We start from the raw sequence: 27,254 nt of genomic DNA, 5'->3' as shown, positions 1-27,254 counted from the left end.
AAACTTTGATACTGTTTTTATCTAAAATGACAATGGTATAAACAAACTAAACATAAAATCCCAACCCCGAGCTGTCCCAGCCCCTGCGCAGATGAGGGCAACCCCTCGGACGGCTCAGAACCTGCTGCAGCGACACTTACCAGATGCCCTGGTGCTGAGCACAGCTCTCCACTGGATCCTGGTACGGCTCTATACTGAGTTAATCAGTAGTACTTTAATTTACAAAAGACAGGCTAGTTGGCATTCTTATGTGCATTTATTAATTACAAGTAGGTCTTTGATTTTATATAAAAAGGAAATTTTTTATCTTAAACATTTTGGTTTTTGTCAGATCAACATCCATACTATAGAAAATGAATAGTATCAGTCCACTTGTAATTATCAAAAGGGATGTGCAAATATTGTTATACTTTAGTTGAAACCCAACATTAAAAGATACCTTAACATTCCTTATTGTTCCAAGAATGAATCCAACTGTACACTTTCCTGTGATCATTATATGCTACCCTGTTTTCCAAGGCAAGTCCATCATCTTTCCTCACATCTACAAGGGTCTCCACACAGCTCCTTTAATCTCCAGAGCTCTCTCAGTTCCTGTGGAGAATACTGGGGGGAAGACAGCATGCCACTCTCACACGTCTTCTCACACAACCAGAGACTATCCTGTTTAGATAGAGAACCATTTCAATAGTTTTTCTCACAAAGACTTTAGTCATCAAACAATTTTTACTTCCAAGAATCAGGTTTTCATTTTTTCTGGCAACAAACTCCCCACACAAAGGTCACCAATTAGAGGTATATGTCCCTCTCTGATCTGCTTGACCTATTGAGAGAACTTCGGGGGGGGGATGAGGGCTGCTGGGATGGGGGGGTTGGTTTGTGGGGGGTTTGTATATTTTCTTTTAAATACATCTTAACAAGTTTTTTCTGGATTTTAATCCAATGGCTGTTTCAATTTATTCTTTTTCTAAAGAAAAAACATTTCCCCTCTTTTATGCTACTTGGAGCAACAGGCATGTTCTCTTTCCATAAGATCAGAGAATTTCTTCAGACTTACTTGATATCGCTTGGGTCCTACAGCTGCCATCCAGATGCCCATACTCACATCTTCACCCTGAGACAACACATTAAAAAAAAAAAAAAATACAGGTATTAGCAGCAGGAAAGCATGAAGCATGAATTTGAACTAGAATAAGTTGCATCATGCACCAGAAGTAAAAAGTGGTAACTACAAAAAACTATGTCTGACAATTTTAGAGGTGTTAAATTAATCCTCCCAGCTTTCCTATGGTAATACATTGTTCTTAAAGAAGAGAGTACAAAAACCAAGATTACAGTTCCAGAGGTTCTCAGTCCAAAACAGTTCTGCTTTGGACCTAGAAGAGACACTAAGTGTAGCAACCAAAAGCACTGCAAAAAAACATTAACCAGGAGAACCCAACACCAACACTTGAGCAATGTTCTTTCCAACTCATCCAGTACACGTGCTGTGCCCCAGACCAGTTTAAGATGGAAAAACTGAACCAACGTTTTACTACCTGGTACGTCTTTAATCTTTCAGAGTTGCTTGCCAGCCACTGAACAATGTCTTTGGAGATGACATAGCCGGACCCACAAGCAAAGGCTGGATACGCAGGACTTGGGTACTCCAGCTCTTGCCACTTCCCAGTTCGATCAACTGCCCAATTTAGTCTGAAACTGAAAACCATGTTAGATGTGAGATGTTTATACAAAACCCTCAGGGAAACCTATGAACACTGCTAACTGAAGTAACACTGATAATAAACAATATTGAGGAAGAAGTAGAAGGTGATCCTAATTATAGTTCCTAGCCTTACTTCTCTAGGGCACGATTCTAATTGAACACAACAGCTGAAAGCGTAACTATTGTTTGATCTCAATCTTGGGCAATAAGAGAAAGTTCTCAGAACAGAAACAAATGCAACACTGACAGTCTTCAGCATGTCTGCACCTGCTGCTGGGTTTTGATCCAGGTAAGCGCAAGTGTCCTTACCTGTGTTCCGTAACAGGCACATCTGTGTCCAGCCCCCTTCAGTTAATCAACATGATGCAAAGTCAGTGCCTCCAGCAGGTGTGCAGTTACAGTGATGTTACACAACCCCTTCTCCTGATAAAACTGGTGGCTGCTTAAAAACCAGGAAGCAAGGCGAAGTACTGGGTTTTTTTATCTACCTTCTCTAAGCTGTTTTCCAAATGAAACTCAGCAAAGCAGATGTTCAAAGGCTGCCACCAGTGAATTACAAAAAAAAACCCAACAACTTCCTGGCAGTCATCTTCTCTAAGGAAGATCGTACTTACTACTAGAGGCCTGCAGAAAGGCAGCGGTTCTCGCTCTGCAGAATCTCTCGGCGCTGACTCCCATCCCCAGGCAGCGTGGCACAGCTAGCTTTAACACGCTGCCACACCATGCAGCACTACGCACCCTGTTAAACTGGTGTGTCAAGGCAGTGAGAAACGCCCTGCTTTTCCTCTTCAGGACAAGGCTGGTGTTACACTCCTCTCACAGGTACTTCACGTACTCGCTGCTAAGTGGCATAACTATGCCAATGCAGCAGGTTCTCCCCCTTTTTGCAAATGGTTTCAGTCATGAGCAGAAGCAGCTAAAAGCTTTAGTGAGCTACTAAGAATTGTCACCTCAGACAACAGCCCCGTAAGGGAGGAATTACAGTTGAGTGGCAGATCTGTTATCAGACTCCACACATTCACAGATAAAGTTGACAATTTAAAGCACCAAGTAGATACAAGTCACATCTGATACCTGAATTCACTTTGGACTCAGTATCTCCACTCTGGTGAGTCACGGCTGTAAGGGTGCAACGCCCTCCAGACTGAGGGGCACCTGCTCTGCTAGGCATTGTATACTTCTGTATAAACAGAATACCTCACACGTGCCTTACGTGAAGACTGTGACTGTTAGAGAATTTACACTTGAAGATGTCACCCCTACATAAAGTTCTCCACAGACATACAGAAAAGATTTCATTTTGTCCAACTCTTATTTACGGAAGTACCACAACAAAGACATATACAACACATTTTACAACTAGGCAAGATATTTAGCAAGTTCAACTTATTGTAAAGGCACACTCTGGAAATGTATTGTAATGGATAATCTCTATATATTGAGATTCAAAGTTCTACACATACAAAAGTCCTGCTTTTTATAACCAGTTTCCATAGGCAGAAAAGGGGAACCCACATGAAAACAGACTTAAAGCAGTAAACCATTCACTAAAGACACAGTACCCATTAAAGACAAATCAAAAAAAATAACCCAAAACAACTCACTTTCCCCACCAAATGTTTGGCCTGTCCAATTTTTTCTGCGTTATCCTGTTAAAAACAGCCTCCAAATCAATGTAACAGTCATCGTCTGTCTTCAGCAACAAATCAAAACTTGTTGATTCAACTGTCCTGTGGCCAAAAAGAAAAGTGATGAGATGCTGAGCTGCAGCCCACAAACTACAGTTATGCAACAGAACACTGCAAGGGGTTTTTTGGGAAGCAGAGGGGGAAGGAAAATGGAAGGAATGTCTTTCCTACCCTTGACTTTTAAATGTTTTTCCTATTGACCAAGGCTGGCTGCTTGTCCTACAGAAAGGAGATGCAGCTGCATCCTATGATGATCTTACAATGTGGATTTGTGTATAAGCTGAAGAAAACAAAGTTTTTTTTTCTCCAGGACAGATGGTGGATTTACTAAGGAAACCATCTTAAACAGTATTGACCTCAGAAGGATATAAATCCCTGATGATGATGGCAGCACAGCTGTTAAAAACCAGTGGCTACATGTCAGTAGCCTACTCTTCAGGATGAGACAGTGCAAGGGCAATACAACTGTAGAAGGCCATAAAAAAACATCTGTGGAAACAGCCTGGTAGCTTACTCTTCCTCCATAAAGCGCCCTTCAGATATGAAAAAAGTAATCTTTAACTGTCTGAAATAGTTGAATATCTGTCACTTGTAAAATAACCAAAGCAGCTTAAGTTTCTAGGGATTATTCCTGGGTTGATTAGCAAACATCGTTTTTTTCTCTTAATAAGAAAGGCCTTTCATTACTAAATCTTGAAAAATTTGCTAACCTGTTAGAAATGATCACAAAGATCTAAGTCTTGACATTTAAACTCCCTTTTTAGAACTGAAAGCGTGATTCAATTTTTCAGTTACATTCATAATCATGAAATTTATCAAATAAGTGCATAATCTAGCAAGCAACTAGAACTGTCAATTGTATTTCTTAGTCCACAGCAACATCAATTAACTGAAACAGTTGTCTCAGCGTAATGGAAAGAATTGCAAATTAGAGGTAATAACTTATTAGATTCACCACAGACAATGCAATGCACTATGAGAATTCTTCTTCTCAACCTTCTGTCCTCCCTGAACACAAGCTTCCTATCCTTCCCCTCTATTTGGCACTGGTGAGGTCACATCTGGAGTACAGTGCACAGTCTTAGGCTCCTCAGTACAAGGGAGACGGGGACATACTGGATGGAGAGTCCAGCAAAGGGCCACCAAGACGATGAAGGGACTGGAGGATCTCTCCTATGACAAGAGGCTGAGAGAGCTGGGACTGTTGAGCCTGAGGAAGAGAAGGCTTGGGGGGAGCTCATCAATGTATATGAATACCTGAAGGGAGGGTGTAAAGAGACACAGACAGGCATTTTTCAGTGGTGCCCAGTGACAGGACAAAAGTTTTTCAGTTTGTGGCCACTGACTAAGTGTACAAGCTGGCCAAAACCCATCCTTTAAAAGACTAAAGCTGCTAGTTTTCAGTCAGAAGCAAATTAAATGAAATTACAAGGAGATATGAAAATTTCCACACATGGACTCTTGGAGCAGAAGCCTGTCTTGCCAGCTCGTGCTTATTTGAGGCACCAAGGGTCAGCATTCAAGAAATATAGATCCCTGTTATTGTACTCAGTACGTGCCCCCAGAATTGTGAGAGCGAAATACAACTTAATGAAGTAAATCACATAAGCTATGTGTTTCATGGAACCTGTCAGATATTGTAACATGCTGGATCACCTTGCACTAGAAACAACATTCCTAAGAGAAAATACTTTCTTTTCAACTTACCATCGGTAGAAGTTCAGCAGTTTGGCTGGGACATTTCTGTAAGTGTCAATAACATCTACAAAAACAATATCATCATAGGTACTGCTTTCTTCCTTCAACAAAGCATCTTCTTTTTCAAGATTTTTTATGTGACTTGTAAACCTTTCTGGGCGAGTATGGAGGCTTTTTAAAAGAGCATCACCTTCTGAAAGAAACAGCATCCATCATTAAACAAAGATGCGTACCTACACGCTATTTCACATGTTTCTCTTGGGTCATACACAACATACTGACAAAATTAATCTGAAGAAGTGTTCAACTCAATGGGGCTATGAAAATCCCTACAATTAATTTAAAATTTCTATAAAATGTTAAAAGTTGCAGGACAACAAAGAAATATATTTTTGCATAAGGTCTGATACAAAAGATTACAGTAAAAAAAGTATTCTCTTACTTGTCAGTAATAAAAGGATTCAACTTTTTAAGATTCCTTAATATAAAGAGCTGTCTGGGACTTTACTATGACACTTACTGGTAGAGTAAAAAGGCTACTCCTAAGCATAAAAAAAAAAAATAAACCCCAAAAGAAACAAAAAACTTCCTATGCTAAATATAATCAAACTGGCATTGCTTTGAGGTAGCATAGGTGGTCCCTGCTGACCCACCTCACATAACTGACTCCAAGTAAAAGCTAAAAAAACATTACAAGAATACTGAACTTCTTGGTAAGGAGATAGTTTGTGGACTGAAGAACTTTTTGATAAACAGGATGGAAGGGTTTCAGCGCTCCCAAGTTTAGGCTCCTACACAGATAACAAGACAACAGGACTACCCAATTATATCTGCCAGGCCAAGCTGCAAAAAACCCAGGAATAACACTCGGAAAGTCACTACTTATGTTGGCTATGATTGACTGGTAAGAATACATCAACTCTAGTGCTGTGTGGCTGAAATCTTAGACATTGGAAAGGGTTCCTATAGAGTCCCTGAACACTCTATGGAAATAGGTATAAAATAGCAACAAGGGTGGAAAAGCAGGCTACGGCAAGTGGTCACTGTTTGTCAGTAGTTAATATTAAATATCATGACACAGCACTTCTAACAGTAGCAGGACTGGGGAAAAAAGTGAAAGTTATCAGGGGACGATTTCATTGCACATTTTTTAACTTGGGTTTGGGCAACAAAAAACAAGGGCAGAGAAGACAGTCTAGATAAAAAAGGTATTTCTGTTAATAAAAAGACAAAGGGATGCAAATCAATTGGAGCAGCTGACAAAGGGCAAGCAAAGAAACCACGTCAAGACATTGACGTTAGGCATAAAAAAACACAAAAGAAATTAATTGTTTCTACTAAAAGGCAACTTAAGGTGATGAAGTTCATAGAGATAGCACAAATTTTACCTCAGAAATGTAGTTTAAAGTTCCTGTTTTATCATAACATCAAATGTGATGCTACGTTTTGCAGACTTACCTTGAATAGTGTAGATAAAACCACCTGCTATTCCCTCCACACCTTCTGTGAGTTCATGTGGCAGTGACCCTTCCCCTGCCTGCTAGAGACAGATTAATGGAAAGAAATAAATTAGTTCATCTTTCATTACGGATGTGTTTTTCCCTACGATTCTAAGGTGTGAAGTTTTCTGGCAACTGAGAAAGAAATTAATTTAAAGCTCTTCTGGTTTAGGTACCTGCATAATGAAAGACTAAGACTAAGATTTTTAACTGTAAAGTTTTGGGGCATTTTTTGAAGTTTCACCTAATACTAGTGGTACCAGGGAAACTTTTAGAAAAATAGTTTCAAAGTTGAGAGCAAAACATGAAGTTATTCTGGCTAAACTACAACAGGACAGCATGCTGCTTAAGCAAGCAACGTTTTGAGGAAAAGAGATGCTGCCGAACTGCGAAAAACAGGTTTAATCCCATTGACTGGGATTTTAGCACAGGATTTTTGACGCACATTTTGCCATCTCTGATATACTGATGCTGCTTCACACCTGACAAAGACAATAGGTGAACTTTACTCCCTTCAAAATAAAAGAAAATGCCACTTACTAGCATCATTTTTTGTATGCCCTTGCGCTTTTCCCAGGAAAAGTAAACTTCTCCTCTGAGACAACAGGAGAAGCCCAACTGAATTAACAATTTACAGAGAAACACTGGAAAGCAAAACGCTAAATACCCAAGACTTATAGGAAAAGTAGAAACATGGTGGAAGGGAAGGTGAGGTCACTCACTGTAATGACTCTGAAAACACCCCCTCCATCATTCACCATCACTTTATCAAGGTTTCTTGAAACAAGACCCTGAAGATCCTGGCTTTCCCACACAATGGTACCTTCAAAACTCTGGTAAGAGAGCAAAACGCTGTTAGGCAGGTATTCAAAGACTTCAAAGGATGAAAATCAAACAGTTTGGGGGGTTTTTATTTTAAAATATCAACTTCACACAACGTATAGTTTGAATGCACAACACAGATGTTTCACTTACACTTCAATAGCAATGAGTTACACATAAAAGAAATACATCTGTGAAACTCAGTAACACGTAATCATGCTTTTAAGACTAATCATGAATCTCTAAATTAGGAACATTAAACTTTTAACAGTATTCTAGTGTAAAAGGCTTTGGCTTCCTAACATCATTAAGATGGCATTTAGAGTGAAGTGAATTTTTAAAATCAACTATAAAATTCTGCATTACAAAGAGAATACGTTAAAACAGATTTGGAAATAAGTGCTGCTTTTTAGTTATCTGCCAAAACCAGAGATCAGAGACTCAATCCTGACATCAGCAAAACTCAAAGGAAAATACAGCCACCTTTATCCCGGCAAAGCTGTAACAAGCTACCGTAGGAGAGTCACAGAACTCTGACCTCACATCTTGGCTGGTAGGGAAAGGAGGAGAAAGATAAGTGAATATCTTTAAAGTTTTCTGGTTTTAACTGTCAATTTACGTTATGTCACTCCATGGTTGATATATATGTGTGTGTGTAAATGCTTGCATTTAAAGCATTTCATCTCAACTTGAAACCAAATCCACCTAACAGTACAACTATTACCGATTTTATGTAAGACTTTCCTGAAGACCCCTAAGAACATGCAAAGGGACAAGTGGTACGTTGTACAGGTAAGAGTACCTGTAGTATTATATTTTTTATTTTTTTTAAAGCTCTTTACCCTTATGATAAGGTAGTATAAAGTAGTTGTAGGATTATTATACTCCTGACTGCTAGATGAACATATTCCGTTTTGTTTCTCCCAGTTTCATAGGAAAGACACTAGTAGCTAGTGTGGACCTTAAACAACTTCTTTCAAGTATTTGTAGATGCATCTCTGTTGCTGTAAAAAGTCTGTTTACTTGTACTAGCCTCTCCGCTCTTCCCCATTTTAGCTTCCTTGTACTTCAGAAACCTTCTCCAGAAACTCTCCAGTTACTGACACCATTATGTCTAGCTTAGAGTTCAGGTCAATCCTTTGCTTTCCTCCAGAAGTAGCTCGTAACATCTGCAGAAGTCTTGGTATTTAATGACAGCTGCGTATTTCAGAAGTCTCACATCTATTATGTATAATGCCAGGTTTATAATCTAGTAGTGGAGCCAGTCAGTGTTTATTCAAGCCTGACTTGCATGCTCAATACCTTCTCCTTGTTTGTTTAATTACCTGTCAAAACAAATGGACTGCTACTAAGACTTTTTTTAGCTGCAGGACTCCTGAACACCCTGCACAGTAAACCCCATGTGCTCAATTTCCCTGTTTGCAGTAGGCGTCATCTCCCATTCCAGTGTTTTTTCCTGTAAATCCCACTTCTGTGTGTTGTTTACAGACACAACCTTTGGTAAGTTGTTTAGTGAGCCTCGGAGTCCTTTCACTTCTCAGCAACATTAAAATTCTCACCACTGACGACTACTGACTTCAAACATGTAGTAAGAGTCTTAATCAGTTATTACCAGTGAACCTCAGTGCAAGGTGTCCTAAAGCTGCAAACTATCATTATTTTCCAGGTTGAGAGACTTGTAAGCAAATTTTCTAATGACTTTAGCCTTCAGTTATTCTTACTCTAAGCCGCTTAATGAAAGCTGAGGCCTGAAAATGCTGAAAGCAAAACATTAGCGGCACACCTGAGACTACATCATCTGTTTTCTCCCATTTAAATTCCAGCCTTGTGGCTGCCAGAGCGCAGTGGCATTTACAGTGAATACCGAACAGGTGTACTGACATAATGCAGCCCTGCCAAACTCCTCTCCTAACGTTAAACAGTGCTGTGCTTTTTGTTTCTCCAGCTACTCCCCATTAGTAATACAGAATATGCATAGTATGGAGTCCCATTTTCATGTAAGCAGCCCGTGCTTTTTGACAAAACAAGTGCATTGCTAAGACTTGGCTGTAAGAACCCCTGTGTGTTTTCATTATCTGCTAGTGGTTCTGCTCTTCTGCGCTTTCAGTTGTTCCAAAGCTGAATGATCGATACTGTCTTTGACAATCTGGCCTGCCAGGTGCTTATTCTAATGCTGCATTTGCTTCCCTTTCCCCAAGACAAGCAGAAAGAGCAGCACTTCAGCTGGAAGATGAATGAAGCTCTTCAGCAGACTGTACAATCCATTACTTCTTGAAGGTGGTAATGCAGAGAATAGATACTGTCTCAGAAACCATCTTGTGACAATTAAACAGTTCACTAAATTTACTGCTCTCAAACAAGCAGATAGGAACATGTGGGCGTTCTGTCTCCTCTGAATCATCTTATATGGTTCAGCATCCGAAGTATCACAGGAGACTACATGCTGTGCATAAACCCTATTAATCTACATTGGAAACACCATGTTATCCTGTAAGCATTCAGCGCATGACATCTATCAGATTAAGGAAGCCCACACAAAGAAATATATGAATACTAATATCCCCTTTCTAAATGAAATACTTCCCATCTGCCTCTCAGGAAAAATGCAATTATTTCTAGCAAAATTACAACTGCCAAGGATTTTAGTATCTCAGAACAAAGTCTTACAGGGAAAAGGCTTACATGTTATACTACCAAATTACTCTGTAACCAATACTCTTTTTTAAAAAGTAAAAAACCCTGAATCGTTTTGATATAAAATTAGATTGTCAAAACACATGCACAAAATACTGCAAGAGATCTGCTCACCCGAAAGGTCTCCTGCCAGCATAACAAACTTGCATAGTATTCAGTAAAAACTGTTTAAGATGATAAACTAATTAATCAGCTGCAGATTCCACTTAAAAGAGCGGGTTTCCAAATGCATTCATTGTAATAGAGCCAGGGGAATAACTCGGGGATTAAACTGGCCCCAAATGTCCTCTCTTCCCCCTCCAGTGTTCTCTTGCTCCATTCTTTCCTAAAACACTTAATTTCTTGCATAACAAAACAACTCAGAACTAAAGACAATTTACAGAAATAGCAGCACGGGTCCAGTCATATAGGAGAATATTTAAATGAAGGGAAACAGCCTAAAATGGCAGCTGACGTATCTAGTGAGAGACGACTGGTCCACCAGGAACAATTCCGTATGCCTAGGAGGGTCTGCTAAACTAGAATTCTCATTCCGAGTCAACCTGCATTCAATAAACCTTCACTGTAACAATATCAGTTTTTTCCTACCTATATTCTGTTCCTCTGTGTTTAATCACCTTCCTTCCTAAGCAGCCACATGTAGATTCTATATCCCTATACCAAAACACTACACTTGGACCGCACCCCCAATCCCAAAGAGGATTTTAAAAAAAAAAAAAAGAAAAAGAAAAGAAAAAGAAAAAGACTTTAGAACCTGCCTTGTTAAGCTTAATTATTTGTATCTCAGGACAAGCAAGAACACTAACACCCATTACTGTCCAAAAAGTAGTTCTTGTCCCAAATTTCTGGGTGGGGTGCCCATTTAAAAAAAAAAAAACAAAAACAAAAACAAGGAAACAAACAAAAAAAAAATCTTCTGCAGTAAGATGTCAACAGGTTTTAAAAACCCAAATGTCAGTCTTCTGTGCAACACATACTCCATCTAGTAAATTACAGACACTACTAAAGATCTTCCTGAAGCTCTAATTCTTGTTTCTTTGCATGGTTCAATGAACAAAAAATTCCTCACTAGTACTGCCAGAAAAGGAATAACCAAAATTTCAGTAGCCCTCCGTAAGAGCTTCTCAATTACAACTATTCAACTAATACTGTAATTGCAAATGTAACACACAAGATCTTGCTGTTATGTCCAACACATCAGAAGCAGAAATGACTTTTCCAGCTATTCCCTAGAAATCCTCCCCTCCCTATCTTGTGTACTAATGTCTGAAAAAGCAGAAGGAAGAAAGAAGTGTACCATTCTCTGGTAAACGCTCCCACAGAACTGAAGCAGCTACAATTTTCACACAGAAACTGAAAAGCTTTCTGAAATTGCTACTATTTGTAAATGTAATTTTTAATTCATTTGTATTTTTTGGGCTTTTGTTTTATAACTACTGGTGATAATGAGATGGTGGGAAAGAAATTCTAGATATCAGCATATCCCCTCAACTAATATTCTAGAGGTTTTCACTTGCCCTTTTCTGCCTCAAGCAAAGCCCAGTTCTATCAGTCAGTCTCTCCAGCTGACTCGGGAGAACTGCAGGCAGCTCTGATCCTGCACTTACCTCTGGCAAAATGAACTGCTCTACTGGCTTGTACCACAATCTGTTCACTTGCACTCCACAGCTTGGTGGACTAAAGCGAGCACTGAAGAGAGCTTCCTGTGAACAACAGAAGAGAAAAAAAATTAAAATAAACAAACAACAAAACACACGTTAAAAGTGCTGTGAGATTATGCAAATCTTGATCATCTCAGTTAGTTACAACGGAAAGAGGCTTATTGACTGTATAAAGCTTAGTGAAAGTTTTATTCTCACAACGCTCTCAGTCTCCACAGAACTCAAGTGTTGTATTGGTACGGTGGAAGCAAGCAACAACAGAACAAGAGTGTGAGTTCAACTAGAATCCAACCAACAGAGCACATCATCTGGAAGACTCAGACTCATCTCCCATTTTACAGACTTTCTATCTTCTGTTTAAATGGCTGACTACTATTAATCTATTAATTGCAACAGAGGATGCTGACCCTGTAAAACTTAGTTGCTACTATATTACATAGGCCACCAAATGGCTCTTGGATAATAACAACATAAAGATGCTGCATTGCCAGATTCTCAATCTTCAGAAAACAGTCTCCAAGCACTCCAATGATACTAGTTTTTCTCCTTCACTGGAAGTAAAAAGCTAATGCTGATCAAGTTATTAGGATCTCAACATTTAGAATTCTACCATTTATCAAACATAAACCTGATTACCAGTATACTTTTTTTTTTTTGCTATTATAAACCCAAGTCTTTGAAAGTTCATCATAAAAGCCATACTTCAGTGTATTTTCTGTACTTAATTTTAATTATTAGCTCAAATTTAAAATTCTTTCTATTGTAGCAAAGCCAGAAGTCTTGAAATTGGCCTATCAAAGTATTGGTAGAGATAAACGCAATATACCAAATGCAACAATCATGCTCAATGATTTTTTTTTCCTCTGAGTTAGCACTAAGCTATTCTATCAAACCCATAACAGCTTGTGAGTGGGGGAAATTATCACTGAAGTTTGATTATTACCTGTAACTACCAGTTTCTAGAAATCTCAAAACATCTTGTCAGAAGACAGACAAGAAAAAGTTACAGCTGTCCTGCATCTCTCTGCCTGAAGGCACCAAATGTGTATTTCTGCACGTGTTTTAAATATATTCAACAGTTTATTTTTTATTCCTTAATACCTATCAATACTTCAGAACCTCAAATGCAATCAAAATTGTGTCTTGGAATTAGATATAAGTGGTCTTTCAAAAGGGCATTTAAATTAACTCATAGCCCTTTGTGAATTTCATCTTTTCCTCATCCGGGATATATGTGTGTGTGTATATATATATATATGTATCTGTGAAATAAGAATTTACAACGCAAAAGAAGAAAAATATAATTCATATGCGTGTCAGTTAAGTACTTTCCTTCTAGATCATCAACACAGCATGTCGCTTTCTGTAAGAACTTAATCCACAATGAAGAGACAACATGCTTTAGTCCACTGTTAAAAGATTACAATACTCTACCTCGTGTTCTGCCTGGTACAGTTTTACAGTGATGTTCCTCTGGAATCCCACCCCATCAGCCTCATAAAATACCCCAAGACTGGTAATGACAATGGGGTAAAGTACACGAAAGTTCACACTGACAATTCTGTCTTCAGATAGCACAGAAGGTACCTCCTCAGGGAGACCGAATGCTTCAATTTCCTGATTCAAAACTGTATGAAAAAGAAAGGACAGAGGTAATGCGAGAAGACTTCATAGTTCTTGAATGGGGTATGCTCAAAGCACACTGGATACACACAAAGCATTCTGATTAATTAGCACAGCTCACAAGCACACAAGGATAATCAAATGCTGGAGGAGAAGAAAACACAACTGTCTGCAGACTGCAGCAAGGAGAAACTCAGAATGATGCAGCAATCTGCAGGCTACCAGCAACTGCAAGTCAATGCCTACGTATCCACAGGGAAAAGACTAGAAACACAATAAATCCACAGACCGAAGACAGAAATGCTATCTGACTGCATGAATATCTGTATATTACCATATTAAAATAATTATTCACATATCAATATGGCATACACCTCCACTGAATTTGGCTGCCTGCTTTTTGTCTTGATTGCCTCCCTAAGCCCTGAAGTACCATTTATTCTTGGGAGATGGGTTAAGCAGTGGATGTTGCCATTCAAAGAGAAAGTAAGAAAAGTTTCATTGGTGTTAAGTGCCAAGCAGTCCTTAGTTAAGTTGCAATTAAACAGAAAAAAATAAATAGGAAGAAAAAAATGTGACAGGAAGAATTTACAATTTTTGTTAGGAATCTTCGTATGGCAGCATTTTGTTTTTTCACCATGGTACATTTCTTAATTGTTCTCTCTCTAGAGCGGAATCTGAAAACCTTATTGGCCAGACTTGCTTAGCATTCACTTTGTCACCAGAGAAATCCATCTGTCACTTGAGATTTTGGTGAGATTCTGGTGCCTTGCTACTTTCTTCACATATGATGCTAGACTGGGTCAATTCCATCTCTCTCCAACTTCATTTTACACAGGGATCAAGTGAAAACGCACATTACATGGGAGAGACTGTCCCCCGACACAAGGAAAATGCAAATCCATTAGAAGTCAATGGCCTCTCCTTCACACCCCCAAAGATCTCTCCCTTTCAATCCTGCATATGGTATATACAGGAAGATTATGCAACTGTTAAGACAGCAAGTTCTAGGCGACATTTATTTTCAAGACAGGCTGTCTCAGTTAAGCACCCCAAACTGCTCTCAGAAAAGATGATTAGCTCTAGTTCAGATCATAGAATTTTTAAAAGTTAACTTCTATACCTGGGTTACTGATGTTCAGAAGTTTGCAGGAGTAGGGGTCTTCTCTGTCCTCCACTGGCACAGCACAACCATACGCACCTATTATAAACTTCACAAGGACACTAAAATAATTTGGTTTTATTAACACCAGTTCTATCCCCTCCTCCCTCCATCTTCAATAAACTTGTTTCATCACAATAGCCTGTCTTTCACAGGATTAAGACTTTGAACCCCTTAAAAATCAGCAATGAAAGTCTGTATGTAGAGTAACCACGTGAATCCCCTCATAGGGGCTCAATTCCAAACCCACATTAGCTTTTACGTTTCATAATGAGGACGCAGGAAGGTTGGCAACTAGGAATGGGATTCAAGACAACTATCACACTAAACAGAAAAAGACCTAAGACAAAGCTGAAGGATCCTGAAGACCTGCCTTTCCCTGCCTTTGTTACTTAATTCAAGATTATTTAAATATTCTGCATTCAAAAGGCAATGAAAATAAAATAATAAGAAGAAAAAAGCCACATAGCATCGAAGGAGGAAGGACTCCAGGCTATCCCTTACAATGAAATGTCTCAATTTTGGGTTGTAGCACAACAACAGGTTGCTCTTTCCAGCCCCAATCGTGGTTGTGCCACAGTCAGAAGACAACAAGGAGTCCAAAGAGTAAGAGGATTCACCTTAGCCTAATCTTTCACCTGGCAGCTAAATAACCTCCTGCAACTCCATACAAACTATGAAGCATCACATTTTTAGATGACTGAAGTAGCTACTCTTCACTCCAGACTGCATGCTTACACCAAATGTGTGAATGTTAAATGGCTTTCAGTGTAAGGCAGGTACCAAGATGTGAGGCCTATCAAAATGACAATGTTTCTAGGAATGAACTGCAGCAGAACTTTCTCAGCAAGAACAGCGCTGTCTCTAGACTGTCAGGTCTAGGCAAGCAATCAGGAAGAGTTCTGCTGGTCACTCACACTGCAGCAGTTTGGAGCGCCTGGTTCAGTGGGAAATAAACCTGAACTTTACAGTTGAGGCTGTTGTAAGAGTTTTTTGTGGTTCTCTCACCAAATGCAATCCTGCCTGCTTTCACGTGTCCTGAATTACTAAGCATTTCACGTTGCATACTGTACAAAGCATACATTGCAACACAAAAGAGGGAAAGTCTTATATGTCGGTAATGAACAGTGGCAACTAATTGCAAAACCAAACAGCAGTGAACAGTCAAACAATGGCATTTTATTTTTTGTATAATAAATAGTTACAGCCCAGAACAAGAAGTATTCTTATATATTACTAAGTAGATTAAAAAAAAAAAATCAGAGTACAGATGCTCACAAATAAAGCAAAAAAAGCAAATACTTAAAAAAAAAAGGATAAAAGCAAGATATTTAAGCATTACAGTCCTCCCTCCAAGCCCCAAATTACAAAGCACTAGAGATTACCGTTGACTCAGTGCAGGATGTTGTTTCAGGTGCTTGAACCAAGTGTTCCTGATAACACTGCGCAGTTCATGATTGTGTCGAGCTGACAAAACACCTACGATAACATCATAATGTTTTGGCTTCCACTGAGGAAAGAAGGCCAGTGGACCTAGAAATATAAAGTGACAAAGATTTATTATATGAACATATTACCACTAGCCTGAGTTGCAAGCAATAATTAAAACACATCTCAAAAGCAAGAGTACTGGGAACCTGAAACACTGAAAACAAGAAGCAGAATTACTATTGCATTCTTAGTTCAGAATCAGGGAAACATTTTCAACATGGCAAAACCTTCACTAGCAATCTAGGAAAACTGCAATGAACTAAGCAAGTCACTGCAGGTAAACAAAACTAAGAACCTCTGACTCACAAAGCAGGTAAGAACATAAGCCTTGTTTTTGACCGACAGCATCTTCCATTCTTTAAATATTTGCCTGCCTGTCTTAGGAGCAAACTGCCCCCTGAGAACATGTTCTTGATGGGCTTCTCTTTCCTATCAGCCATCAGAAACCTTGTGGGCAAGACACGAGGTCCCACTGTTCCCTCTGCAAAACTCCTGAGACAGTCTGGACCCTCTGCTTGATCACCGATACCTCCTCCAGCACGATTTATCCTAAAGCCTGGGGGCTTGTCATCACAGGCACCAGGCCTTCACCATTAGAATTCACCATTATTCTACCTAGAAAAAAAAAAATGATTTAAACAAGGCCTGACAGATTCAGAAATATGCCCATTTCCCCCCTTCTTTTCAAAAATGCTGGACCACCTTTTTGCCTCACCATGTCAATCTAGCATATCAAAGCTAATCGTTTCTAACCATTTGAAACTGAACACAACTCTGCCTTCACACAGGGTATTACATCCCTACACAGGAGAATGCTCTGGCTTTATTCATTGCTGGATGTCACCGCCAATACTTGTAATCCATGATTTTGCTTGTGCTGTTCTAATTTAGAGATCACAAAAGCTGGACGTGGTTTCAAGCAAGATTGTGACCAGATAGAGATCCGAGAAGCTCTGACTTAGAGCCTGCAAACAGTCAGGCAAGTAACTAAAGTGAATTTGCAAAGTTTAATTTATCAGACATTCTAGAGTTAAGAGAGATTTATATTTAGCTTTAGCAAAGGATTGCTTTCCTCTCATCTCACTATATTACTTTTTTTTTTTCATTAGGCTGCAGATAAAGAAAACAAATACAAATGTGAGGACCCTCTAAACTACCGCATATAGCATAGACAAGTTTTTTTTTTAAATCTGATGTTAGAGAGACCAAAAATATCGCCAAGTCTGTACTGTGTAATCCCACTAGAAAGAGTTGAATTATAATCCGCATCCCCTTTCTTCACTTTGAAACTGGGAAGATAGATGGGTCTTGTTACAACTGCTCACTAACCTAGGACCTCACAGCACCCGCCACAAGAACTGCTGTGCCAAATCATGCCAGACATCCACCTAGCCTTATACTCAATCTTCAGTGTGCAGACTGCAGTGGAAAGGCCTTGGCTCTACTCTGTGCTGAATCAACACCAAGAGACTTCCGAAGTGGTTTTTTTTTTTGCGTAGGGGCTACTGATAATGGCTTGCATGTGACTCCCTAGTCCCAAAACCAAACAAAACAGTGCTCTGCAATTGATTCTCAGAACAGTACAAGAGCAGGGGAAGTACAGAGTGATGTTTCCACAGGCAAGCCTTTCCCACTAAATATTTTAGTTCTAAGCATGCAAACACTGATTTTCTAGAAAAAAATAAGTTCCACAGTTATTTAAATGAATCTGTACTTACAGCTACAAGCTTATCAATAACTTAAGCTGAACATTAACCTAGAAGTTTACACCAATGTATGCTCAGAATGACCTAAAAACCCAAGCAGCAAGCCACTAGTTCCATTCCGCAGTTTTTCACTGAAGTCAACTGTTAGATCTATTATAACAACCACACACTGAACTGGTGGTAAGGTTCCGGGATATGATTTGTTTGCTGACAGAGCAACAAACGTACTGCCCTGTATTACATCTGAAGAAACTTGTAAATCAAATGCATTGCTCAACCCGAATACAATTTTAGTTTTCCTTTATGCTGGTAAATACCAACTATCCAGATGCTTTGTATGTCTTCAGAGGTCATTACATAACCAAGATCTGCCAGGTCTCCACGACAGCAGGGGTACATGAGACAGCCACACATTTATAAGACTACAACATTATAGCAAATTCCTCTGTAGTCTCATGATTCCTTCTCACACATCCCTTTTCTTTCCTTTTGCTTCTTCCATCCTTTGATTATTCTTTAAACAGCCTCTGCAGCCTTAACCACGAGCCTTCCAATATCAATCTCATAGGAGGACTAACGTGTTTGTAGACTGCACATGAGGTGTTATTTACACAGATGTGTTTTTTTAAAGATATCGCTTTTAATTAGAAGTGGAACCATTTCATTAAATCAAAATTAAAGAAAAATTAAGAGCAGAAGTCTATGGACTGACTTGACTGAGAATAGCATAAACTGGCTTAAATCAATTAAAAGAAAACAACCTAAAAATAAGCTACTCAAATCAAATATACATACTTTTAATTAGTTTATATTTTAAAATGAGTGAAGCTTTTCCTTATGAACCATTCACGTGGGAACAACGTTAATGTAACAGATGCTTCCGAATTAACATCCTACTGTTTTTAGAACAGACAGCTCTTTCTTGTTTTAGGCCATCTTCAGCCTTAGTAAGGTAGCATTACAGTGGTCTATATGCAGAAGATTGTCTTCTCTGTCCCAAGGGTTATGCCATTTTACTTTTAAAACCACTGAAAATGGAAAAAAAAAAGAAAGCTTACTTTCACAAAAACCTAATGAATAAGCTTTCTGCTTGTTAGCAAAGGTTTCTACCTCCTGTGGAAAAGTAGGAACAACACTTGCTAAACTTTCAGGAAAAGATTCATATGTCTCTCTCTGAACTAGCACTATTTAAAAAAAAAAGGAAGATAAAGTGAGAGGCACAGAGGAAAAAAAAAAGACTATTAACTATTATTTATTTATAAAGACAATTCAGATATGTACATATATATGCTCTGATGCAGCATAATTTAAGAGAAAACATTGCTGACCTCCAAGTGAATAATAACAATTTGTACAAGCAATCAATACTTGCTACTGGGGACCAAACTTATTTATCTTATGTTCTATTTTTGTGCACTCTTAGGCCAAAATTTTAAGTGTTGGTAATAGGCTTAAAAAATACATACCATATTGCTTTTGCCTTGAACTGGTTGTGCGAGATAATTAAGCCTTTAAATTTTCCAATTACAAAGACAAAAAAAAAAAAAAAAACCAACCTGTAAATTTTGTGGTTTGTGAAGGGGCGGGAGGAGAACTGCATATCAAATTCCACAATAAACCCCAAAAGTGTTGCTAACTGGAGGGATGCAGAAGGAGAGGAAGCCTTTCCAATTCAAAGACAACACTATCACTAGTTGCCTTGCTTTTGAATTCTTACTCTGTTTAAGCCGCATCTCAGTTGCATCATGCAGCCCAAGACTTCTCGGTGGAACAAAGTAGCCAAATGTGCAAGGCCTACCCTAGACTCTTTTAGCATCAGGAACAAAATTACTTTCATTTTGCTGTTTAGCTTGAGGCTGTTAGCACACAGCAAAAGCTACAAAAACATGAAAGGCAGCATCCCTCTCTCAGCTGCTGAGATCCATTTAATTCTGTACAGCAACTGTAAGGAGTACTTCTGTCAGCTCTAAGACTACTGAAGTCCAGTCTGCCAGAATCTTGTGTCACATGGTGAATAACAAGCTCCTACTGAAGCTTTCTTAGGCTGTGATATTTGTAAGGACAGGCTCCGGCACAATTCTCTGATGTCTGACCATACATTTATTTCTATTAGTATAGTTTTTCACCTCAGTATGAGCTGCAGTAATCTTTCACAGGATTCTCGGTCACAAATTTTCATGAAACTCGGTGAAAACACTGGTCTTTGGGACCTCCACCTGTCTGTCAAGCTTGACTGAGAACTACCAACAGATCAAAGTTAGGGAGAGATGCAGGAAAAGGTAAACAAGTACATATATAGAGCACGAAGCTGTACCCTTACAAGACAAGGCTAAAGATGCAGAGATGTGTCTCCTGCCAAGTTGGCCATGGAAAGAGGTCACTGCTGACAGGCAGTCTGCTAGCCCTAGCCAGATTTTAACTGCCTCGGCAGCAGTCAACAGCTCTTTAAGTTTTTCAAAACCCCAAACTACAAAGATTAACATGCATCTCTTCTTCCTGTGAGATTGATTCTCAAGCAAAATGTCAAGCTGTTAATTATATTTACTGTCATTATAGGGAGATGAAAAGATTGAGAGATCATTTAGCTTGATTTTGTCAACAAACAAGGTAAATATGATCTTGCTGCACATATCTCTACTGATGAATCCCCAACCAACTAGTAAATTTGCCAGTCATTTCCAGTCAAGTTCGACGTGGTGCGCAGTGATTCAGTTCCCATGTTTCATGGAACTGGACTGGGCAGAGAAAAAGACTCATGATTAGTGCCTGCACTGAGAAAAACAGCAGTGTAGGCTTACCTGCACTGTCAGGCACAAGAGAACCTCCACTGGAGACTGCTAGAATAAGTGAGCTCCATAGAATACTGGGCTTTGTATGTTCTGCTACTCATGCAGCTACCTTTTCCTTTTTTTTTTTTTTAATTAAAAAAAAATATCAATGAATGCAACTAAGTAGACTAGGCAGAAATTATTTAGAATATTCTCAACTAATCCACTTCATAAGATAAGACTAAAAAGGAACAACACCCCTTCTACAAAAAACCACCACACATTCCAGGTTGTTATCTCTGCCTATTCTTGCGACTTTGCAACCATGTTTCTGGTTTTTAACGCCCTTCTCTTTTGTGCTGCTTTGTGAAAGATACAAACAAACACGAAGGAAGGAATTAACTGAATATAAAGAAGGTTTGTATTCACAGAATGCTGACACACGCAGAAAAAGAATAAACCATAGAGCAAATGCAGCTTTTTCCCCCTTTCTAATCTTCTTCACTTAGAGTAATCTGGTATAGCTCATCTGCATTACAGGTTTCTGTGCAAGCAGAGCTACATGACCCCCCTGCAGTACCTACTTTATACCAGAGCTAAAAATCTCAAAGATGTGCACCCCTGGTTTCTGCAGGAGCACGGTACTCCTCGAGACAGACAAGCCTTTAGACAAGCTTTTAAGAAAGCTTTACAGATTCAAAGAGGAAAACGTCTGTAGACAGTTATTTTTTCCTGTTTGGGGTTTTTTTGGTGTCTTTTTTTTTTTTTTAACATCAATGGCATTCCCTTAAAGAAATGGGACAGCAGGGTCCTTCTGAGTTGCAAAGTGACAGTAGTAATACTGATGGGATGATGGTGCTCTAAACACCATTAATGATACAGCACTTCCACACTTCTAGATAAATCTGGGAACAATGGCCAAAGCATGAGAAGCACAGACACGAAAGGAATAAAGCAAATCCTGTTTGCAACACTGAAACTGATGCCCCCCCCTCCTTTTTTTTTTGGGGGGGGGAGGGTGGGGGGAAGTGGGGCAGGGGGGAAGCACAGCACCTTTATCCTTTGAGAAGTAGTTACCAATCCCTGATGCCATGGAACAAAAGCCTACTCCTGGGGAAGACTACTTGCTCCCTTCTGGCTGTTATACTCAGTGGGCAGTTTAGAAGACAACTGGTGAAGAGCTCCCTTCAGCCACGCACCTTGCTCTCCAACTCCGGCAGAACTGGTACTCTTTGCCCCCTGCTCCAGTGCTGCTCATTAGTAGTTTGCACTGTCTCAGATATTAGCCCACAGAATAATTGCAAACTCAAAAAAAAAAAAAAAAAAAAAAAAAATCCCAATTCAGTTGGAAAATACTGTGAGCTTTGTTGTGGATTCTTTGACAATTGTTTCATGCCCATCAAAGGTAAGGGGATTGATTTTGTTGGGGATGTCCCATCCCTGGAAAACAATGTTATAGTAAGATCTCATAGACGAAGGCTGGGGCACAACTTGCATTTTAGGCAGAACAGCACAGCTACTGTCAATGCCAAACCTGACCTGTTGATGGAAGGTTTCAGTTTCCAAGGCCACCAGCCTATTAGTCTTGACATGCCTACAAAAGATGAAGTACCGTTGTGACCAAGCATACTATTCCCAGACAGACCTAACAGATTTCATACAACACCTTTTCTTGAGAAAGTATCACATCTTGGCAGAATTTCTCTTTACAGAGCACAGCATCACTCAGAACCTCAGAGGTTGTTTCTACATTTTGTTATTTCAGTACTGAAAAGCCAAAAGCAGGCTAAGCTCTCCGTCCTTCTCTCTGTTATGTACACAGGCTAGTCTGTAAGGGGGACAGCCCTAATTCTGCAAGGCAGATCACTACGTGCCAGCCTAACCAACCCCATATACGGTTCCATTAGGCCAGTGCCAGAAGAAGTACGTGCTGAACCACAGGACAACAGATGGCATACAAGCAGTTTCTAGAAAATCATGTTTTTTAATCTGTTGCATAATTATTCACTAGTAGAAGACTGACTCTAACAAAACCAAAAGGGCCCATTCTTAGCTGCCACACACCCCCAGAAATGTAACAGGAATAACGTCGTAAAGGGCATTAGCATCAGCAAAGTAGCAGCATATTACATCGAATGTGTGGGGCTTTCTGATTAGGCACTGTAACTGAAGCCCTACAGTGAGTAATTTCCTACTCAGTAGACTTGTGCCATCAATTAAAACACACAATTAGCAATGAATCCACCTGGAGTGCTAAAAGAAGGTCTGTCTGTTCTTTCTCAAGTTTCTGAGGTCATTTTATAATTAGCATTTATCTAAGATTTTTACAAAAATTAACTAAGGCTTCCTACCCACAAACTTCCTTTGGATAACACTTGTTTGTAACCAGCTAGACAAGGACTTCAATTAAACCTAAAAGCATGTTCTTGCACAAGTTTTGCTCAGAAATATCAATTACAGTCCCATTAACTGATGAATAAAAAGAAAGTGGGGAGCCACCAAAGTCACGACACTGAAGCAAAGGCCAGTGCCTTTGGTCTCAGAACTGATTCTATTTATTTTTTTCCAATTAATGAGTACTGCCTACAAGATAGCTACTGTATCTTCTGTGACACCAAGGTGAAAATGATCACGAACATAGAGAAAGTCGGAATACTACACAGGGAAAGACAGAACCGAGGGCCAAAGCATGCAGGCAGACTACAGGCCTTTCACATGGGGTAGTTAAGAAGTAGGTTTTATTAAAGGACGTACTTCCAATAGAGGAAGAGAAGTAGATGGAATGAGTGAAGACTGGAACGCTATTTGCATTTAAAGTCATCTGACCTGCAGACAACAAAAATGAACCGCTTTCCAGAAATGGAAGGCCTGTTTTTCCAGTCGAAGTCCCTGAATTGCTCAGCTTAAGCAAACAAAGGTTTAAAACAGGTACCTTTGAACTCTGTGGTTACATGATGGAGGTGTACTTGAAGGAGCAGAAAGACCCTTTTAACTGAAAGGCTTGAGAACAGAAGGGCATAAACCAGTTGCAAGTAAGTTTAGGCCAGAAATGAGAAAATGTTTCTAATCAGGAGAACAAGCTTCTGGAACAGCCTTTTCCTAAGACTGCTAGGAATCCAAGTGAATAAGCAAAAAGCCACCTCAACCCTTCACTAAATAAATGTAAACTGCCCAGATGCCATTTTAAGGCAGAGATCAAGAGTCGATTATTAGAAAAAGTAAGCAGAATTGGTGGACGGAGATGTCTATTCCAGTCTTATGTTAGCAAGTCAGTGACATCAAGGTAAATAATCACTAAAAGAGATTTAACTTTTTAAGAAATTTCCAGTTGTGTACGTGTGCACAATGACTATTGAGAGGGGAATTAAACTCCTCAAAAAATAGAATTGCTGTTGACTCTGCCTTTGACCTCAACTGGTAGCTCATTTTGCAACTGTTGAGACACTACACAACTATGGAGACACACAAACACTACCCAGAAATACCAAAGAATACACAAACAAAATTTTTATGCCACAGCCATTGTAAAACACCGTCCCATGATCAGATTTCATTTTTATTCATATCAGTGATTCCAGGTAGTAGGTAATAAAGAGCAGCTGGAGCAGTAAACAAGAAAAAAAATTAAAAATTACTCAATACTCAAATGAAACAAGACTGGCTTTATCAGGCAGTACCAGATCCTCTTAAATTGTTTCAAATTCAAGATGCTTTTTAATAAATAGGGACATTTCTTACTCTTGTATGTGAATTCATTAATGTTCCTAAAACACTCTGAGTAATAAAAAAAAAAATATAACAAAGAAGACATCAGAGACAAAAGAGGTCCCTTAGCTCATCCTTCTTTCCTCTGCCAAGGCAGCCATACCTACAGCTTGTACATTTTGGAGTACTTTGAAGGCTAAGAGGCAGACTCTTCCTTAAACTATCATGCAAGGATCAGGCCTACAAAGAGACAGTACATGTACGTTATTAAGCATTTTCCTACAGATGATAGTTCTCTTTTTATAAGAGGCATCAGTTTTTCTCTCCTCAGTGTGAATACATTACAGCTAAATAACCCTTGCACAAACAAAATGTATACTTCCTCTTTCAGTATTTAAAAATGCACTGATTTTTTTATCCTAGTTATCCTAACATTATCCAATGCAACAGTTTCACAGTAACAAAATCAAAATCCAATAATTACTGCTCGAAACAGTGAATCTCTGAAGAGCACAGCTTCTTCCCTCCCTCCCCAACTGAGAAACTTCTGGATTTTCTTTAGAAATGTTCGTTAGTGGAAAACCCATTTCTGCAGGAAAGGTCATCATGAGATTCCACATTGCCACTTCCAACTCCAAATTAACGCACTGAAGTTACAAAAGCAGCACCATGAAAGAGGAGGAAAAAAACCAACCAGACAATTCAAACACTTTGGGCTAACAGCTAGAAATCCCGTTCTTTTATAATGCAAGTGGGGCCACTGCTCATTTCATATACAGTTGCCAGAATACAGCCACAGAGACACGCACACAACTCTGCGGCCTTCAGACTGTGCAACGCACTGACCTTGCTCCTTTCACACCTGCATTATTAATTACCACTGGAAATCCGCAGACTCTCGTTTCCTCACAGCTGCGTACACCCTGCACAGGGAACAGGCCCTGGTTGCAAAACGCATCTTTCTTGGTGAACGGGCTACTGGGTCGCTAAACAGAGTTCTAAGCAGACCTCAAGTAAAAAAGCACCATTTTTTTTCCAGATGTCCAGATTTCTTAATGTTCCCAAACAGCACCTCTGGGTAGCTGACAAAAGCTTCTGTTCTATCAGATGCCTGTTTCTACCCGGCACGCAGCTATTTGTGGCCTGAAAACTGCAACTCGGTTTCCGAGGGGCCCAAGGTAAGCCCTTCGGGGTCTGACTTCACTCGTGTCGGATCACACCCGATCCCGTGCACAGCTTTTTTTTCCCCCACCAACGAGGTTTTCAGGACCGCCAAGGCAAAGGCGGCACAGGGCAGAGGGACGTTCCTGGGGATGGCGCGACACGAGTGACATCGGTGGGGATTCCTTCCCCACGCACCCCAGCCGGGGCGGGACCGTCCCGAAGGGGCTGGTGCCCCACAGACAGCCGCGACGCACCCCCGCGAACCACCGCCGGTACCTCCGGCTCAAACCGCTCCCCACCGCCCACCCTCACCAGCCGTTACCCGCCATGAACCCACCCGGGCGCCCTTCCCCGGCCGGCGGGCTGCCCCCCGCCCTCCCCTCAGCCCGACCCGCCCGTAGAAGCGCTGCCCGCAGCCACAGAAACGCCGGAGACTCGGGCACCGCCGCGGGGTTACGCAGCAGGGGGACGTCCCCGACCGTTTAACGGCCACAACGCGTCCCCCCAGCACACACACACCCCCCTTCCCCTCGCCTCGCGGCCCCGTTAAACTCCCCCGCCCCGCCGAGGCGCCCGCTTCCCCCGGCCCCCAACCGCTCCTCACCAGGCTCCCGGCGGTGGGGGAGCCCTGCCCGCCCGGGGCTGCCTATGGTCTGGGCAGTGCCCCCTCGCCCCGCCGCCGCCCGCCCCTTCCCCTACCTGCCGGGTGCCTCCCGGGGCCGCCGAGCAGCAGCCAGAGGTGCAGCGCGACCCCGACCGCACAGGGGCACAGCAGCACCAGCCAGTTTCGCATTGGCCGCCGCAGCCAGCCCCTTCCCCTCCGCGCCGGCCTCTCCCAGCGGCGCCGGGGCGACGGGCCGACTCGGCCGCCCGCGGCTCCTCCCCGCGCCGCCGCCGCTCGGCCGGGCCGAGCTCCGCTGCCCCGCGGCCGACGGGAGCTGCAGTCCCGCCCCAGCCCCGGCGGGCAGCGGCGGCGCGGGCGGCAGCGACGGCCGCCTACAGCCCCCACAATGCCGCGGGGCGGCGCGGCGCGGCCCCGGGAGGCTGAGGCGAGCGGGGCCCGGGTCTGCCGCGCACGGCGGGGGCGGAGAGCCGAGCAGAGCCGAGTGGAGCGTGCTCCCCCACGGGGAAACGCCGAGGGAGTGCGGCTTTACCTCACGTTTGACACGGCAGGGGAGCGCCGGGGCAGGGGAGCGCCGGGGCAGGGGGAGAGTCGCCGGGGGCGGCGGCAGCAGCAGCAGCAGCAGCAGCAGCACGGTGCCCTTGGGGACTGATCTCCTGCGGGGAGCCGCGGGGCTTCCCCCCTTGCCGCCCGGGCGGCCCGCGGGCCCAGCCGCCGGCCTCCCGCCGGGACGGCGGGCGGAGGCGGGGGCACCGGCCGGGGGAGCGGGGGAAACCCTTCCCCGGTTAGTCTTTGTTTGTGCAACACTGCTGTTGAATGCCCCTTCTAAAATTAAAAGCCATCGTATAGTAACAAAATAGCGTTCCAGAGTAATCCCTTACCAATCTAGGAAAGAGTTGGGGTGCTTTGCTTTGGCCAAGAACTGCAGCGGCATTGAAAGCTGCTTCTGGAGTGTTTTATTCCAGCAAAGAACATGTCGCCTGACATTAAATTCCAGGGAGGATTTTAGACAGTCAAAGTGTCCTTAACCGCGGCCAAGAATTGACGGTAGCATTCTTGTTCTTGCAGAAGTACGTTATGAGATGTTAACAGTCCGAGCTCAGCTTCGCATCTTACCTACAGCCGCCACTTTGACAAGTCGGGTGGCTACGGACCAACCTGCCAAGAGGGCAACCGTCTGCAGAGCACCACGCTGGCCAAAGAGGTTTAAACAGGACTGGATGGAGGAGAGCGTAAGATTATCAGC

The 27,254-nt window shown here is 41.4% G+C and overlaps 1 protein-coding gene across 4 annotated transcripts; it reads right to left on the bottom strand.

The window, feature by feature from the left end:
* Positions 1–522: 522 nt before the first annotated feature.
* B3GALNT2 (beta-1,3-N-acetylgalactosaminyltransferase 2) lies at positions 523–26,298 on the bottom strand. Of its 4 annotated transcripts, none has more exons than XM_074580084.1 (12): positions 26,086–26,298; positions 15,938–16,085; positions 14,514–14,614; positions 13,202–13,395; positions 11,714–11,809; positions 7,313–7,423; positions 6,550–6,631; positions 5,101–5,284; positions 3,310–3,435; positions 1,539–1,698; positions 1,058–1,114; positions 523–663 (listed from the first exon to the last, which is right to left on the bottom strand). In XM_074580084.1, exons 1-12 carry the CDS (start codon positions 26,177–26,179, stop codon positions 529–531), a joined length of 1,488 nt encoding a protein of 495 aa, XP_074436185.1. In that variant the 5' UTR covers positions 26,180–26,298; the 3' UTR covers positions 523–528. The 4 variants fall into 4 exon arrangements, with proteins under 4 accessions (XP_074436185.1, XP_074436183.1, XP_074436184.1 ...); XM_074580082.1 differs by having other exon boundaries at positions 5,101–5,281; positions 26,086–26,295; XM_074580083.1 differs by having other exon boundaries at positions 5,101–5,281; positions 6,550–6,628; positions 26,086–26,295.
* Positions 26,299–27,254: the final 956 nt, after the last annotated feature.

The sequence above is a fragment of the Larus michahellis genome, chromosome 3, assembly GCF_964199755.1.
Source record: "Larus michahellis chromosome 3, bLarMic1.1, whole genome shotgun sequence".
NCBI lineage: Eukaryota > Metazoa > Chordata > Aves > Charadriiformes > Laridae > Larus > Larus michahellis.
Note: the sequence above shows the minus strand (reverse complement) of the source record. Positions and strands in the feature narration are given on the sequence as shown.